Source organism: Nannobrachium achirus, assembly GCF_963921795.1.
Source record: "Nannobrachium achirus genome assembly, chromosome: 14".
NCBI classification, from domain to species: Eukaryota; Metazoa; Chordata; class Actinopteri; order Myctophiformes; family Myctophidae; genus Nannobrachium; species Nannobrachium achirus.
The window spans coordinates 12,386,633-12,405,349 of NC_137821.1; the positions used below are offsets into that span (position 1 = coordinate 12,386,633).

Here is an 18,717-nt window from a genome sequence, read left to right on the forward strand (position 1 = left end):
GACCTTCCGGATAACCCAGAAATAATTGGAGACCTGCTGCCCCATTCACGGCCGTGAGAATCAATTTTTTCATTTTATGTGGAGAAGAAAAAATACAACCGCGATGATCTGTGTGTAAGTTATGGTCCATAGAATACAGGCCGTTTTTACCAAACGCGAGATATGGGAAAAGAAGCAGAGATATATATTTTTTCTGGTAATGTATGTTTGGTTTGGTAATGTATGTTTTGACGACGATACTTGTGTGCTGTACTTTCACTCAAGTAAAATGTTTTACCAGTATGATGCCTAAGGGCAATAAGCCATGTCTTGGCCATCTGGCCAGTGATGTATATCGGACCAGTTACCCATATATGGAGACCCCTGGTACCCATATGGAGATCCATGTACTGTATATGGAGATATGCTGTGAGACTCTGTTTTTCGTTATGTTAAAGTCCTATGACGTCTTTGACATCTGACATTTATGCCCATACATGGAGATCCCTGTCTGTAGAACCAGCCACACAGATATGGGCTGTCTTGGCCATCTGTCTTGGCCATATATGGATTATGTTAGTGTGTTATGTGGCAGATGTGGCCTCCATATATGGGCATTCCCATATTAAGTCCTGTTAGCTATGGGCTTAATATTGATGACATCAGGGATCTCCATATATGGGCATGAAAGGGATTATGTTAGTGTGGTTTCCCTGACATCACAGTGAAGTCAGAGCGCGATGTCAGAGCGTCAAACTGAGCGTACACAGTCAGACGGAGACACAATGTGCCATTTCTCATACTAAACTGCGACCTTCGGTCGCGACTAACTAGACATACAGTATGTGCTCAGTCGAGTGCCAGGCCGGTAGGAACTCCATAATTGGACAAGACTGATGTCATTCAGATGACATCAGTAATTGGAGGCCACTGTACCAACATAAGTGGCAGAACACACAATATGACTGTATTCAACAACACTTGAAGAGGCTGATTTCATTCATCGGTGGCTGTTTGTGAAATGTTGAGGTGGACCGTATGTCTGAAGGAAGGACCAACATCATGGTCTAATGCTGCTGTTCCTGTTGAACTCAAGATTTACTTCTTTGGAAGCTACAGTAATGTGATCAGTGATCAGATTGATGTGCACATCTTCAACACAGTGTCCTTACGCTGGAGGAAGTTGTCCCCAGTGACAAATGTGACCACTCACAGAGTTTTCAGACACAACTCGGGGGTAATGGATTTCTACAATAGAGCTAAATGCATTAGATTTTATTTTTGGGTTTTTTTCGTTTCTAGCCATAATAAAACAGTTTGAATGTTGTAGGAGGTTTTTATAACAAGAGATAGGCGTTTTAGGTTCACTAAATGGTTAAAATTAAATCTTAAACATGGCTCTGTTTAAGACATTTTCCGTGGTTGTTTGGGGGTGTAACATTCTTCCACGTATTTAAATAGAGTGCTTGCGATTGGTCTGGCCTATTGTTCTCCCTCCTGGCTGAGCACCGCCGCAGCACCGCCCATAAGCACACGTGTTTCTAACAGTAAACACAACAATATCAATGTATCTTCTTAATGGCTAAGTTTGCTACTCACTTTGTGTCAGCACGCTTGCTATAATGCGTTGAATCATGTACCAGGAACACAACAGGACAGCTGCCTGTCTCCACAGTGGCGATCACTCAGATCGAAAAAGTGAGAAGTTTTAGCGTGGTGAAAAGAGTTGATCTGCAAGCTCACAACATGTTGCGAATGCGACGTGTTGTGAGCTTATAGATCAGCTAGTTTCAGAATGCATTGCAACACGTTGTACGACGAAGTGAAAGTCCGGCTTGACTGCGGAGTTGAGTCGCTTTTTTGCAAGGAGCGTTTCTCTTTCTTTCTTTTTCTCTCTCCCCCTCCCCCCCTCTCTCTCTTTCTTTGTCAAGACTCGGTGGTTGATGGTTCAATCTAGCATAGAAGGATCCGGGGATCAATTGGTTTATAATCAGCGTCAGATTAAGTGTATTCTTATTGCATGCACCGTTTCACATGACCACTGAGCTCCCTCTTTCTGTCTCATTCATGTTACAAAACCTGTCGCGTCGCTACCTTCTCCGTGAGAGAGAGAGATGACGGGTGAATTACTGATGACTGGTAAAGTGAGCATCACTCTGTATGGAGAGAAAAGAGAGAGAGGCGGGGGGGGAGGGGAGGAGTGACTGGTAAAGTGACCATCGCTTTGGAGAGAGAGAGAGAGAGAGAGAGAGAGAGAGAGAGAGAGAGAGAGAGAGAGAGAGAAACAGAATCGCGTCTTTGGGCAAAGAAATAAGAGTAGTGGTGGGAAAAGTACTCAGATCTTTACTCAAGTAAAAGTATCAATACTATAATGCAGAAATATTCAGAATTTACTTGATTAAAAGTATACAAGTATTTCCATCAAAATGTACTTAAAGTAAACATAGAAATAAGTAGGCATACTCATGAAGTAGGCATCTTTCATTATTCATTTCATGTTTTCAAAATGTAGGCTATAAAATAATACTTTGAAAATAGCAGATCTACAAGCTCACAGCGTAGTGGAGTAAAAATATTAGAAACTGGAAATACTCAAACAAATACCTCAAAATTATACTTAAGTAGAGTACTTAAGTAAATGTACTTAATTACTTTATACCAGTGGTTCTCAAACTGTGGGGTCTCCAAATTATATTTTGGGGTCCCCAGATGATTAGCTTAATGTCATTTTATTTGTTTATTTTGGGGGTCACAGCCTAAAAAGGTTTGAGAACCCCTGATTTAAATACCATTCATGAGTTATGAGTATTATTAGATCTACTGGCTTGAAGGTCTGTCTTAATGTGAAATGTGTTTTAAATATTGACAGACAGTTGACAGCTAGTGGGGGAGTGGTTTGGGGAGTGGTTAGAGGTGGGGTTAACTACTATGTCACTCCCATTTTCTGGGACCTGAAAAGGTGTTAAAATAGAGAAACCTTTCAAGGGCATTTTCTTTGCTTTGGTGTTTCTGGACTTACAAGTTTCAAATGACCGTATCTTCTTCAAATTTTGTCAAATTTCTAATAATGATACATCATATGAAAGCTTAGATTCTGTACTTTCGGAAAATGTGAAAAGTAGAAAAATGACCATGGCCCCGTTGTGTCTGAAAACACCACGAGCGGTCACAAATGGAGGAGCAGAGGTTCCCTCCAGGCGCTGCGGCCCCACATTTGTGCTCTTACAAGATGTCGTTTACATCTGGGGTGGCTATAGAAGATTTGTTAAACCACACTGCAACATTCTTTATGCATTTGATGTCGACACCCACAGGTGGTTGAAGCCCAAAGTGACAGGGACTGTTCCAGAAACAAGGTGGGGTCACTCGGCCTGTGTCTTTGGGAAGCTCATGTATATCCATGGAGGATACAACCTGATGTCTGGATGCCACACTAATGACATCTACAAACTGGACACCACCATAATGGTCTGGTATTTAATTAACACCAGAGGCACACCACCACCTGTTTCATACAGTCACTCTGCCACCATCATCGGGACAAAGATGTTTATATTTGGGGGCTTGAAGGGAAACAACAACATCAGAGTGTTTGACACAGAGACCAACTGCTGCCTTAGCGTGCCTTCTGCACAGCCCCTTCCAGAAGGACGCATGTCTCATTCAGCCTTTACCTATAATGGAGAGCTGTACATATGTGGTGGCGAGGACCAGACAACCTTCAATGATGTGTGGAAATTCAGTCCAGAAACTCTCACCTGGAAGAAGATTGAGCCCAAGGGAAAAGGCCCGGATAGGATGACAGCGATGAGCTGTTGCATGGTGGGAGATCTTATCATCCTCTTTGGAGGATACCCCACACCCCATGACCTGTACATCTTAGACTTGAATCCTAGTCTGAAGTCATTATGCAAGCTAGTCGTAATTCAGTACTGTGTGGAGCAGTCGGGACTCCCACATGACATCAGGTGGGAACTGGCAGCCATGACTAAGAACTAACTAGTGACTATAGTTTTGAGAGAGTTTTTTTTCCCCATTTCATGAAAACGATGGGTTAGGGTTACATTTTTTGGAATTTTTTAGGGTTAATGATTTTGGACTAAAAGGTTTCCACCTGATAGTGACCATATGAGGTCATGGTGTCACAGAACATCGAGAGAGATCAACTCAAAGCAGCTTGTCTGCTCTCTGCTGTGTACAGATCTAATGGCCTGTGATTCCACACCACTATGACACATCACCATCATGCCAGAGTGGCTTCCAGCTCTTCTGAGACACAGAGACAGATGGACAGATGGACACAATAATTACAATTATGTCAAATAATTGCGATTAGACAATTATCCAATAATTGTTGACAGGCCTCAGCACTGACTAAAAGACAAGAGGCAGAGCTGGAGGCGGCAAAGTTATTCGAGTTCCCAAAAGTTCTCATAAAAACGGGAGGTGACAAGGAATGACTGACATGATCAGGAATGGCCGCATTGGAGAGACAGCCCACCTTAGAGGCTTTGGGGCGATAAAGCAAGAGAGGCAAGGTTGAGATGGTTTGGACATGTACAGAGGAGGGATGAGATGATACATTGGGGGAGAAGGAATCCGGGAATGAAAAGAGGAAGGCCAAAGAGGAGGTTTATAGAAGCGGGGACACAAATATCCACTACCATTTTTAACCACTAAAACCCTACAATACATAGTTGTAGGGCTGTCTTGTAAAAATCAACGAATCGACAAGTCGTTCGAAGTCCCCGGAATCAACGAATTATTTTTCAGTCGAGCCGTCGGAAATTCATTTGCACCCAGTTACTACTGCGGTGCGGTAAAGAGCGCTGGACTGCTATGGCATGTACTTCTAATTGTGTCCATCTTACTTCCAACTACTTGTAAGTAGACTTAAAAATAAAACCAGTTGACGTGACTTGAAAGTTGACCATTTTCATCAACTTGTTGTTATTGGCTACTTGTCACAGCTAGCCAAGTAGCCGAGAAGCCAGCGCCAACCACTTTCACTTTGAGGCTGTGTGGTGGTGGTGGTGGTCTCATGCTGAGAAGTAGCAATGGGCGAACTGTTGTTTATTGTCTCGCACCAGCGACGACTTGAACTGCTCTTTGATACAGCAGCGTTGTGCTCTGAGAAAATATAACCTGTGGAAATAATAAACAACATGCATGTGTTGGCAAAGAGATGCTTTATTCTCTTCCCTGTCATTCTACTCTGCTCCACGATTCACAATGCACGGCTGCACGCAATCTTATTGTCGCTAATGTCCACCGCGACCGTGTCTCATATGCACGGCAGTTCATGGATTTATTTCATTTTAAAGGCTTAAAACACGTTCATATTACAGTTTTATCGTATTATTTTGACGTGGTTTAAAGCAATACATGATTTTTTTTTTTTTTTATCACATGTGCACACATTCACAGGGTCAACATTTTACTACATTTTCATTGTCAAATTACAGTCCATTTAAATCCTCTGTGGTGTCATTCTTCCGGGTCGTGTATTTTTCCGGGTTGTGTTTATATACTATATAAAACGATTAATCGACGAGTCGCATTAAACCCCCCGACTCGACTCGACTTGATAAATCTTGAGTCGAAGACAGCCCTACTTAGTTGACCAAGGGTCCCCAGTACGCTTTATTAGAAGTAGGACACTGCTTTTTTCTCCAAAGATCTCTTCTCCAACAATAGCTAATCTACAAGCTAACAACAATTTTATGAGTTTGTATTTAAAAAAATATGTAGAATACACCCAACCCTTTACGTCTGTAATCATTTGACGTGACAGTACAGTTCAATCTGAATGTGAATCTGAAATAAAACAGACACGGACGATATGAGAATACAATTAAAGTGGGACAATAAAAGTCTTTCATTTTGATTTAATAGAACTGAGAGTTGTTGCAGACCTGCACATTTCTGGGAATTTGTTCCAGATATGTGGTGCACGAAAAAACGGACTGTGTGTGTGTGTGTGTGTGTGTGTGTGTGTGTGTGTGTGTGTGTGTGTGTGTGTGTGTGTGCGCGCTTGTGCGTGTGCATGTGTGTTTATTTTGGTTCTAAAGCATTCAGAGCTTTATCAACTGACTGTAGTAATCTTGACGTCAATCCTTTGGCAGACAGACAGGACGCCAGTGTAACTCTGGCTTCCTGTCACACAATAGTTATTGTGTCACAGTGCCACTGGTAGCTATTGTCATGAGTTATTATCAGTGGTGGAAAAAGTACTTCCCCCTTTTTCTATTCATTTTTACTTAAATATATGTATCGATAGCATCATGTAGAAATACTCTGGTCCAGTATTCAAAATGTACTTGAGTAAACTTGAGCAGGCTATTCTAATTGCTAAATAATGTACCGTAGGGCTTAAGTGTTTAATGTACAGTATGTTTTGTAATAATAATTAAAATCTACAAAGTAACTAGTAATTCATGTTTTCAAATTATCGTTGTGGAGTAAAAGTACAATATTTGCTTTGTGGGGAGTAGAAAATATTTTGGTATATATTTTGATTCGTTATGTCTATGACATCTGATATCATCATACATACAATCCCTTTTACGCCCATATATGGAGATCCCTGTCTGTAGAACTAGCCACACAGATATGGGCTGTCTTGGCCATCTGTCTTGGCCATATATGGATTCTGTTAGTGTGGTAAGTGGCCGATGTGGCATTCCCATATGAAGTCCTGATAAATATGGACTTAATATTGATGACATCAGGGATCTCCATATACCGGTATGGGCATGAAAGGGATTCTGTTAGTGTGGTTGCCCTGATATCAGAGCATGATGTCAGAACATCAAACCCATAGGCCGTAAAAAACCTTACACAGACCGAGACAAGATGTGCCGTATCTCATACTAAACTGCGACCTATGGCCACAATTATGTAGTAAAACAAAATGGGATTTTGACTGGAGTCGTGACCCATAAAAATTGGTCCGTGACCCACAAATGGGTCCCGACCCACTGTTTGGGAAGCAGTTGGTTATGGTACATTCTTCTAACTCAGTGGTTCTCAAAGTGGATTCCAGGGACTCTGTGGGTTCCTTTAGGAGGGTCTAAATCAGGGGTGCCCACACTTTTTTGACTCAAGGGCTACTTTTAAAATGACCAGCTCGACATGATCTACCCACCCCAATACATATGTAGTACCTGAGGTGGCTTTGAATAGCGGCACTTGCGTAAGACAAACACACTTGAAATGGGAAATAGTGGGGAAAAAGGTCTTCTTCTCATTCTGTATGGAAGTGGTATGTTTTTGGAGTTCTTTGTAATGCTACTGACTCTTGAAAACAAAGCATTGCATTGGGTGGTTTGCTTACTTTAGAAGCCATGAAGGGAGCTGACAGGCCCCTTTTTTATGTCAATCAATCAGTCACTTTAATTCAAGTGACAGATGTGACAGAATTGTTCATAAATATTTTTCTTTATATTTTAATTATATATTTTTAGGGCATGTCATGTGATCTACCTGCACAGCCTTTGTGATCTACCTTTTGGGCACCCCTGGTCTAAATGGTCCCATACAAGTCTGTAACTCTGACAGTGTATACATGGAACCAGAGTCAGAGTTAAGGGGAGACCTTGACATTTTGAAGTTTGAGAAACACTGTTCTAACTTGTGTCTTGTCTTTGTCCTCCAGGTTGTTCTATCTGGCACCCACCCTGCAGACAAGCTGCCAAGCAGGAGGAGAAGAGTAAGGTGAGTCGGACCAGGAAGCACTGCTCACACTTTCACACTATACAGTGTTGGACTCTGCTCTGTTCAGGAGTTACTGCATTAGACAAGGAGAGTATTTTACCCTTCTTGCTACATGCCACAGTTCTTTGTACAGTACTTAACAGAGGATGCTTGTCAGCCCTGGTGTCAGTAATATACTGTACATCACACGGGATAACGATTATGTCAGGCTAATGTTTGAAAGCATGATGGCCTTTGTCACAATGGGAGCTAATTATCTCCAATCTATCAAAGTGGGGTCAGGGACTCTCAGGGTTCTTTGAGGAATACATATTGTCGTTGTCGGGTGGAAACCTTGTATGTCCAAAACTGTTTATTTTGTATTTGAAAATTTTTAAATGATTTAAACTCGTGAAAACAGCCGATCTACAAGCACACAACGCCTCGCACCGCGAGGCGTTGTGTGCTTGTAGATCAGCTGTTTTCACTATGTTTGTGCGATGGCCTTGTATGAAGCAGTGCTTTACTTTCCGAAAACAAAACTTGGAGATACAAGGTTTCTGCCGGACAGTGACGCTATAAATTAAAGGAATATGTGTTGAAGTGCAGCTACTGTAAAATAACAATGTCAATAGTACAGCAAAGTAGTGCTACAGTGTAACAGTAGTGCAACGTCAACCGAGGCATTCAAAACGCTAAATAATGAATTACTGTAAATGACATAATTATCATCATGTGATAAATTCTGCAGATCGGCATAGCCTGACATACTCATCGATACCAGCATAGACCATATTCACACCGTGGCCATCTTGGATCACATGACTTCCTGGAGTAGCAGCCTGCATTACAACCCATTGAGAACAATGCAGCGATGGTCCCAAAATATGAGTTCTATTCAACCATTTCTTTTTACCAAATTGACAAATGGGCAGATGACAACATCAACATCCCCAAAATGATTAAATAGAAGGGTTTATCCACAATATGCATGGTAGTTAGGTTGCAGTGTTACACTGTTCAAAGACTTGCTACAGTATGTGTAGACTATAGTGCTTGCTCTGCCATCATATAGTTAATATTACTGTATTGTGATTTTTGCATATTCAGAAACAATCTAACAAAAAATAGTTAATATGATAGTGGAGCAAGCACTGCACAGATAGCAAGTCTTTGTACACAGTAAGGTTGCAACCTAAGTACCATGAATATTGTGGATGTACCCTTCTATTTAATCCTTTTGGGGATGTTGATGTTGTCATCTGCCCTTTTGTCAATTTGGTAAAAATAAATTGGTTGAATAGAACTCATATTTTGGGACCATCGCTCCATTGTTCTCAATGGTTTGTAATGCAGGCTGCTACTCCAGGAAGTCGCGGTGTGAATATGGTCTATTGTAGGCAGTATCGGCAGCTTTTCTGTTACTGGTATCGGTATCGGAAAAAACTCTACTTTCTTCTAGCCTTTTAGATGTATAGTAAACTCGGTATTCTAGATGGGACTACTAGGCCCTGGTTTCCTCCCAGAAGGCCACGCTCTCTCTGACTCCCTTCCTCCCTCCAGAAGCAGGTGCGGATACAGATCAGTGACGTGCCCGTCTTGCCCGATCCGCAGGTCGGTGCTCCAGTAAGCCTCCCCTCAGCTCCACCCTTTCCTAAGCCCCCCCACCCACCCCCACAACCCTCAATCCACAGCCCCCTCCTCACCAAAGACTACCCTGCTCTGCTGCATGGGTTTTTGGGACGTTTTTTTTGGACTTACTGTTTTCCTTTAACCCCCTCGTCTTGACCGCTGATTGGCTTTCAGCTCGATAGCGATAGGCCAATCCCCTTGCAGGGGGGGGGGATTGGTCATGTGATGCGAGGCAGCCGCCATTGTGTGGGCATAACATTCGTTATGTTGACGTTTGGATCCAGTGTTAATTTTGACAGCAAATTTTGTTAAAATTTTAGTCATAGTCTTTTGAAACATGAACATGAAATTTAAAAAAATATTTAGGTTTTGTTTAGATTTGAATTGTCATAGTTTAGTCGACAAAATGAACACTGTTTGGATCTCAATGAAAAGGACTTGGTTGTTCTTTTATTCTGGCTCATGTGGATACTCACTCTGCACTTTGATAGCTGGTTTAGAGAGGATGTGTAAAAAATCTCAGACATAGATGGCTTTGGGGGCCGGTAGGAATACGAAAGTCGTACGTCATTGTTACTCCGACTACGTGGCTACACGTGCGGTTAGGGTTAGGGTTAGAGATAGGGTTAGTAATGGGGAGAGTCGGACGAACGCAAAGTTGGAGTAATGAGATGTCGGAACAACGCTACGCACCCTTGGGGGCCAGCCCTAGTGGTTGTGGTGTAGGTGATGCTGATGATGCGGCAATGTGTGTGTGTGAACTTGGAGGGGTTACTATGGAGGTCCAGGTTGTGTGGGGATCAGGTTACGACAGTAGCTGACACACGCTTTATATCAAGAACACAGACACGTGCGGTACGCTTGCACACAGACCCACATACCGGACACGCCCTCACTCACAAGCATATAAGATCATTACACGGATACAAACACGCTTGCACGCACGCGCAGTCGCACACACACGAACAGCTGACCAAACAGGATTGCGGAGTGAGAGGGATTTAATTCCCACTAGGATCAAGTTACTGTGAGTGGATTTAGTGTAGATATTACAGTAGGAAAGCTGATTGCAGATTATTAGCCTGGGAGGCTGATGTCTAGATGAGGAGCTCAGCAGGTGGACTAGCCACTTTCAACCTGCCGCCACTATTTTGCGCATGTACCATTTTTGAGATATTGAAAATAGCAGATCTTCAAGCTCAGAACTTGTTACATCGTGATTTGGGTTCTGAGCTTGTACATTGGCTACTAAGACCGTTTGTAGAGGTCAGCTCCATATATGGAGATCAAGGTGATGATCCAGTCGTCTCCATGTATGGATATCTAGCGTTTTTTGATTGATTGATTGAAGAATTTATTAGAAGTTTGCAATAGAAAAAAGTACAGTTTCATGACAGTACAAATCACTGGTACAAGGTCAACTAAAAGGAGATCCTAGAAAGCCGAGGCTTATTTCCACAGGAACCACACTTTAAGTATCTCATATAACATTGAAAGACAGACGGATAGAACATAGTACTTTTATCTAGGATAATATCAGTTTCAAAAGCATAACATCAAATACAAAGGCAGAAAAAATAATAATAAAAAAGGGGGGGGGGGCATGGGGGCTTAGTCTATTTACAAGTCACGGGTAGCAGCTGTCTGAAGGTGACTTTTCATACCAATTTTGAAGGAGGCTAGGGATTTGCTCTCCTTTAGGGCTTGAGGAAGGGCGTTCCACATGTTGATGGTGTAGCAGGAGAACGAGTTAGAGCCTTGTTTAGTGTTAAATCTACGTTGATGATGATTAGTGGAGCTGCCTCTGGTGTTGTGGTCGTGAACATCCTTGACCTTTAAGAAGTAGTTTGTCAGGTACTTGGGAATCTTGGAGGTGTAGTGTATCTTGTACACCAGGCCCATTGCAAGATGCTGTACTCTGTCAGCTACTTTGAGCCATCCCACGCTTTCGTGGTGATGATCGGTAAGGTGGGTCAGAGGAGGGAGACCAAGCACAACCCTAATTAGTTTGTTTTGGGCTGTTTGAAGCTTTAACTTTAAGGCGGCTGGGGCGTCGCGATACCAGACAAGGACTCCGTAATCAATGAGGGGCCCAATAAGAGCTCCTCCTAGTGTCTTTCGGGATTTAGTATTGATCAGCGGGGCAACCCTTTGCAAGAAGCGAATTCGTTGGTTGACTTTATTGATTACCTTGGTGGTCATTTTTTCACTGGATAGGTTAGCCTCCAGGATGCAACCCAGGTAGCAGATGTAGTTTTTTCTTTCTATCACAGTGTCACCTACTTTAATTGTGAAGTTCTCAACTGGGCTAAGTTTCTGACTAGATCCAAAGAGGATACATTCAGTTTTGCCTAGGTGAATTGAGAGTCTGTTGTCATTGAGCCAGGTGCAGATCTTGTTAAGTTCACAGTTAAGGGCCTTTTCAACCTGCAATAAGTCTCTGCCGGAGACTTTTGATCTTTGATGAGGTGATGTCACAACAATGTGATGTCACAATGTCTCTCCTCGACAGTACAAACAGGTCAGCAGCTATAGACATTGAGGCGTTACGGAAGGAATGACGTACGGACAAGATGTGGCGCTTTCATAGTTAACTGCGACCTACAGTCGCAATAAGCATTATGGTTTTGGCTTCATTGGTAAGTGTGTGTGCTTTGCTGGGTCAATAATAGCACCCCCGCACATCCTATATATGCACCACGTTTGCAGTTCAGCTTCAATAGACAGAAAGGACACTTCCTTGCATATTTTTTGACCATTTACAGCGTATATGGTGCAGCAAAATTGAACACATTTGAAAACAATGGCGTGATGGAGTAAGTCCATTGTGGTGTCTTTAGTGCACCGTGCCAAATCGTCATGGCCAACCCAATATTTCACATCAATCACAATCAAGGAGTGTTCCTCTGTCTTTCTATTGAAGTCGTGTGGATAGTTCGTATTAGTTTGTGATTGTTCAAGAAACGATCACTGCTACCTATAGCACAGCTTCACTGATAGCACCGCTGTTACTGTGGCGTGCGTACTTTACTGCTTTCACCTTGGGGTTTGCTGTGTTGAGTAAGAGATGATTGAATGTCACCTATGGAGAGTCTGACGCGACCGCACACAACTAAAGAAACCTGAATGAATGGTTTAACTTATTGATCTGCATCGGTGTTTCATTCATCCGTTTGAGCGTTGGCGTGAAAAGCATGGGTTTGGTCAGACCGAAGATAAACCTAATAACTTTCTATCAACCTACAATATAGTCTATCTTGGTGGCTATCTCATCTTCTGCTCAATCTCTCAATCTCTCTCTCTCTCTCTCTCTCTCTCTCTCTCTCTCTCTCTCTCTCTCTCTCTCTCTCTCTCTCTCTCTCTCTCTCTCTCACTTCTCAGCCATCTTTCTTTCAACTATTCATTGTATCTAACCTGAGTGTTGTGTGTGTGCGCCTGTGCGCGCGCACGTGTGTGTGTGTGTGTGTGTGTGTGTGTGTGTGTGTGTGTGTGTGTGTGTAGGTGACCAGGACATCATCAGAGAGCATCACCTCAGTACCAGCATCCAGTGCTTCTGGCTCCCCCAGCAGAGTCATCTATGTAAGACCCAGTGTTTCACAAACTTTCACATTTCAAGGTCTCCCCTTAAAGGGATATTCCACTTTCAAAAACACTTTTGGTCATTTTATCGTCTAATCAGGCTTTTATGAACACCCTGGACATGGCCTGCTCACATATTAGGAGGGTAGTATGAGTCATCTGAAAAAATAATGGGTGTTTTTAATGAATCTATCATGGTTAAAATGGAGTTTGAGGTTACAATGGGTGTGTATGGGGAGAGGCCCTGGGCCTGGAGGGCCTGGTAACATTTACATCAAATATCTAAATATTGAATGAAGCAAATTCAAAACTGTCCAGGGTGTTCATAAAAGCCTGATTAGACGATAAAATGACCAAAAGTTTTTTTGAAAGTGGAATATCCCTTTAACTCTTGACAGTGTACAAATGTACCCTGTCAGAGTTACAGACTTCTATGGTCAACTTAGAAACCCCTGAAGGAACCCACAGAGTCCATGGAATCCACTTTGAGAACCACAGCTCTCCTCCACTCCACCACCAGAGGGCAGCAGCAGCACACAGTACCAAGCCATCATCATCATCATCATGCCCTCATTATTATCTCAATGACAGTTGTCATTAACCACTTTAACACCCTATATCAGCATATTCCAACCTGGCGGCCAGGCCATGAGGATATTGCAAGTGGGCCCTGAAATAATCTATTATCATTTTAATGATAATATCAAGATCAATATTTAGTTAAAACAGCCTTCATCCTTTATCAACCTCTATGTAGCCGTTGTTTCTCAAAGTGGGGTCCGAAGACCTTCAGGCAGCCTTGGGGGGTTTCAGGGGGTCCCTGGCTAAATTAGTGAATATAGCGTCAAAATCAGTTTAACCACTGGTGGCAAAGTGAGTTTAATGTAATTTAACGTTGTTTAATGCAATCAGATAGGACTTTTCTGTTTGGATGTATGGACTGTCAAGGCCACAAAGTCGTTATTTTGCCACTCAGTAGGCGTTCCCGCATAACTTCCGGGTATGATGATGTCACACCCTCTATTGGCCATTTGAAAATAGCAGATCCGCGTTGGTGAGCTTGCAGATCTGCTATTTTCAAAACAGATTGAGATTTTGTATGTCCCTGGCACAAACCTTTGGGCGTCCTCGACATGTTTTGGAGAACACGTTTGGAGAACCACCGCTCTGACCCAATGAATGAATCTGAACTGACAAGCTGTGTGTGTGTGCGTGTGCGTGTGCGTGTGCGTGCGTGCGTGCGTGCGTGCGTGCGTGCGTGCGTGCGTTCTCTCCAGGCCAAACTGGGAGAGGAGACCCTGGACTACAAGGACCTGGCTGCTCTGCCCAAGATCAAGGCCATCTACAACATAGACCGACCTGACATGCTCTCCTACTCCCCCTATGTCAGCTACCCCTCTGAGGAGAGACACTATGGAGAGGTACTGTCTGATTCCAGATGGACCCCTTATACAGGGTCTGTAACTCTGAGTGTATGGAACCAAATGGACCCTTACATTCGGTACACTCTCAGTCAGAGTTACAGGGGTTTGAGAACCACTGCTTCTTCACCTTTCTTTTCCCACACACACCTACACAGTCAAATGGTCTGTGTTAATATAACTCAAGAGAGCCGGAGATGTTTTTTTTGGTTACATTTTTATACTCTCTTCAAAGTAAAAGGATTTGACTCGTTTTGCACCTTACAACACTTCCCATTTCTTTCCACCAATTCTTATCCTGCCATAAGTACCATGACCTCCAGTAACCGGGTAACATATTAGTTCTGTAAACCGTTCTTGACTTGAACTGTATGCAAAACACATTGCGCTCTCATGATGCTCAAATATGGCAAAAACAAAGAACAACATACAAACTAAGATTTTTTTTTTTTTTTTTTTTTTATTCTATTGAAACCAATATCTGCCTCACCTCCTCCTCCTCCTCCTCCTCCTCCTCCTCCTCCTCCTCCTCCTCCTCCTCTTATCCCTCCATTCCTCCCCTCATGCCACTGATAAGGGCGGTGGTAACAACCATCCATCAGTGTGGTGGGTGGGTGGCGTGCAGCTTGTTGCTTTGCAGCACTCATTCATTCCAGTGCAGTCAGCTCATTTCCACTCTGTTACCGTACCCGTTACACAGTACATTCAACCCATTCATCCAGTGGGAATGCAGGCAAGGGTCATTCTGCACTCAGAAAGAGCCATCATTATTCATCCATTCTGACCATCGACTCATTGCCCCCCCTGTTGAGCGGAAAACTCATATCTCCACAATACAACCGCTTACGATTTGTTTTATGTATATATTTTTTTTATAAATAGGCCTAGGTTTTTTGGTGTGGTAAATCAGTGGTTCTCAAACGAAATGTGAACGTATCCCCTTAACTTTGACAGTGTACTAATGACTGGTTCCATTTGTACTCTGTCAAAGTTACAGACTTGCGAGGGTCAATTTAGACCCTCATAAAGGAACCTATAGAGAGTCCACTAGGGTAAATTAATGCCCTATTTAGTGTCACACAAAACTAGCCAAAAAATCTGGCTACAAGCTCACAATGTGTCCCGTCTGTGAATTTCATAGATGTTGAACCAATGAAAATTCTTCTCACATTTATTTTGGACGGTTTTGGGGTGGAGATACGAGGTCTTTTCCGCCCAACAGCGACATCATAATAACCTCCATGTGAGTGAGTTCATCCCTAATCACTGGCTTGTTTTCATTTTGCAGTCCCCCCAGCTGCTCACCCCTACACCTACTGAGGTAATGCAACTAACGCAACGCTGGCTTCATGCTCTGTCGTACCGCGGTGAAGGCCGCCACGTGTTCAGGCTGTCCGCCGCACGACAGAGGATAAGGCTTGTGTCGCCCTCATTACGTGGCGTTTTGTGCGTGTGTGTGTGTGTGTCTGTGCTCGTGTGTGTTTGTTTTAATGGTCCGTGGTGCGTTTTTAAACGAGGACACAGAGTTACATTGTGTTCCTAGCATCAAGTGTTCCCATTTTTAATTGGGGTGACCAGGTTTGTAACAAATAAGCACTGCTACAGATGTGCTGTTTCAGGTTTTCGGGATTTGCCGCTCTTTTCCTGAAAACATCCTGCAAATGCATTTTTCCCACAGGTTTCTTTCCCCGTTTTTCCCATCTAAGTTTTATGGAGAATGGAGCGTATTTTTTCACAAACCTGCAAAAAGAAAAATAATGAAAAAAATAATAAAAAATAAACCACTCCAACATAAAAAAAAATAAACCACTCCAACAGGGGGAGGCACAGCCTCCCCCTGTTGATTTTGAATCTGTTCACTCACTATTCAGTCAGTACTCTGTGTCCCGCGACTAAGAACCAGATCCCATCGTTCAATTAAAAAGTTCAAAAGAGCCGATTCGTTCACGAACGTCCCATCTCTGCACTGCCTGCCTCCGGCTTCGGCTCCCCGAGTCCCGTTGAACACATGAGTTTGCAACGTTTGCGAGAAAAAAAACGTAATTCTCAAAATAATCAGAGGGGCCAGAAATTATTCGGGTGGGCCAGTTTTGGCCCACGGGCGCCTATTGCCGACCCCTGCCGTAAGGACTGATAACAGTTATCAGCTCCTGTGGCCCACACAGTAGGTCTTCTTATCACCCTCTCTCTGTCCTTTCACCACTCCCCTCATATCACAAATAACAAGCTGGGCATGCCATATATAATCTACAAGCTCACAACGCCTCGCAGCGCGAGGCGTTGTGAGCTTGTAGATCTGCTATTTTTTCGGCAAAGAGCTTTGGTGTAGAGGGGGAAAAGAGCAGACTAAGTAGAGAGTGAAAATTCAAGTTTTTGTCAGTTCGTGTGGTTAAATATCTGAAAACACAAATTGACATGATTCCAAAATACTCTGATGATTGTGCTGTCAAATGATGAAACTATATGGAAACAGTTTGTGGGGGTCCTGCTTCATCTCTCTCTCTCTCAACTAAGGGGTCCCTGGCCTGAAAAGGTTGAAGACCCCTGTCCTAGAGATATTGTGTTATGCTTGTTTTTCTTATACAAATATTATGTGTATTTATATGCATAGGATAAAGTGATTGATTCTTCTCCTTAAAAAGGCATCAGTGTGCAGATGGATGCAGTTTGCCTGCATTCTTTTCCCTGATCATGTACATTCAAACACGCACACACAGGGGGGGACAAGAGCCTGAATCATAAAGCACTCGGTTGCGCATTGCGTGGTAAAATATCTAGACCTGAGATTAAAGAATGGAAGTCCGCACACAGCTCAATGCTCCACAGTGGAGCATTGAGCTGTGTGCGGACTTCCATTCTTTAATCTCATGTCAACCTGAGCCCAGCACCAGCACTTGGAAAGGATGTGCGCATCATCTTGTTCTTTTAACTAAAATATCTAGACCTGCAACCCATGTCGAAAATAGACTATCTCAGGGCGCACGGTGGTGTAGTCGGTAGTGCTGTCGCTTCAGAGCTAGAAGGTCCTGGGTTCAATTCCCACCGGGAACACTGTGGGCGCTGGGGGCGTGTTCTCTCCTCCACGTCATCAGTGCCCATACCCTAGGTGGGGTGGGCAAAAGGTGCCCATACTGTAGCACCGACGATCACATTAGATACACTGAGTGAAAAATGGGTTACAAAATCGTGGGATCAGATTTTTATTAAAAAAAATAAAGAAAATCTGCAAGCTCACAACATGTCACTGAGCAACGCGTTGTGAGCTTGTAGATCGGGCTATTTTTCGCCGAGAGTCACCCGCACGCGAGTTCAAACCATTCAGGACGGGAAGGAACCCCTATTTGTAAATATACCTTTCAGGACTGTTGCTATGTACAATATATAGCAACATATCGTCACTGTCGGGCAGAAACCTCGTATCTCCAAGTGAAAATAGCCGATGTACTTGTAGATCGTCTATTTTCACTATTTTAAAAACATTTTAAAATGATTAATACAAAACGAATAGTTTTGGACATACAAGGTTTCCACCCGACAACAATGTTTTTTCTTTCGTTCTTTTTTGAATGAATATATATATATTTTTTTTAAGATTTGTTTTTGGCCTTTTTTTTTGCCTTCATTAGATAGGACAGTAGACTGACAGGAAATGGGGGGAGAGACAGGGAGTGGCAAAGGTCACCCGGATCGGGAATCGAACCGGCGACGCCGACTGGCATTGATGCCGAAATGGCAATGCCTATATGGTATGCGCCTGGTCCACTAGGCCACCAGGCGCCCCTTTGAATGAATATTTGACATTTTTCAGAAAACTTGGGTCAGGTTTCAGAATCGGCCTCAGTCCTAAAATGGGTTAAATCAGGTGTAAAGAATGAATGGTATTAGGCCCTTCATCCATTGTATTTCAATGTGTGTGTGTGTGTGTGTGTGTGTGTGTGTGTGTGTGTGTGTGTGTGTGTGTGTGTGTGTGTGCGTGTGTGTGTGTGTGTGTGTGTGTGCGTGCGCGCGCGCGTGCGTGCGTGCGTGCGTGCGTGCGTGCGTGCGTGTGTGTGCGTGCGTGCAGGGTGATGGAGAGAAGTCCCCCCGCCAGCGCAGGCCTTCCAGCCCCAGCTCCAACAGCTCCCTGGGGGGCTACGGACGCTACACCCCCTCCCGCTCCCCCCAGAACTACAGCCGCGCAGGTACCACGCACGCACACACACACACACACACACACACACACACACACACACACACACACACACACACACACACACACGCACACACACACACACACACATTCATAAACCACTGGGGCCTTCGTTGTTACATTGCCAGTGTATCATTTGCGTGCCAAAAAGTATAATGTTCGGTTTTCCTTTTAAATCATATATTCTGTCTTGTTAAAGTCATTGATGTTCTTGCCTTGTTT

General features: G+C 43.3%; 1 protein-coding gene across 2 annotated transcripts in view; it reads left to right on the plus strand.

Moving 5' to 3' along the window:
* ablim2 (actin binding LIM protein family, member 2) overlaps positions 1 to 18,717 on the plus strand; it is a 242,767-nt gene that overhangs the window by 174,970 nt on the left and 49,080 nt on the right. For both annotated transcript variants that reach the window (XM_080742051.1, XM_080742050.1), the window contains exons 8-11: positions 7,637 to 7,695; positions 12,808 to 12,885; positions 14,163 to 14,306; positions 18,370 to 18,487. In XM_080742051.1, coding sequence (XP_080598177.1) covers positions 7,637 to 7,695; positions 12,808 to 12,885; positions 14,163 to 14,306; positions 18,370 to 18,487 — 399 coding nt within the window. The remainder of the gene's footprint in view (positions 1 to 7,636; positions 7,696 to 12,807; positions 12,886 to 14,162; positions 14,307 to 18,369; positions 18,488 to 18,717) is intronic.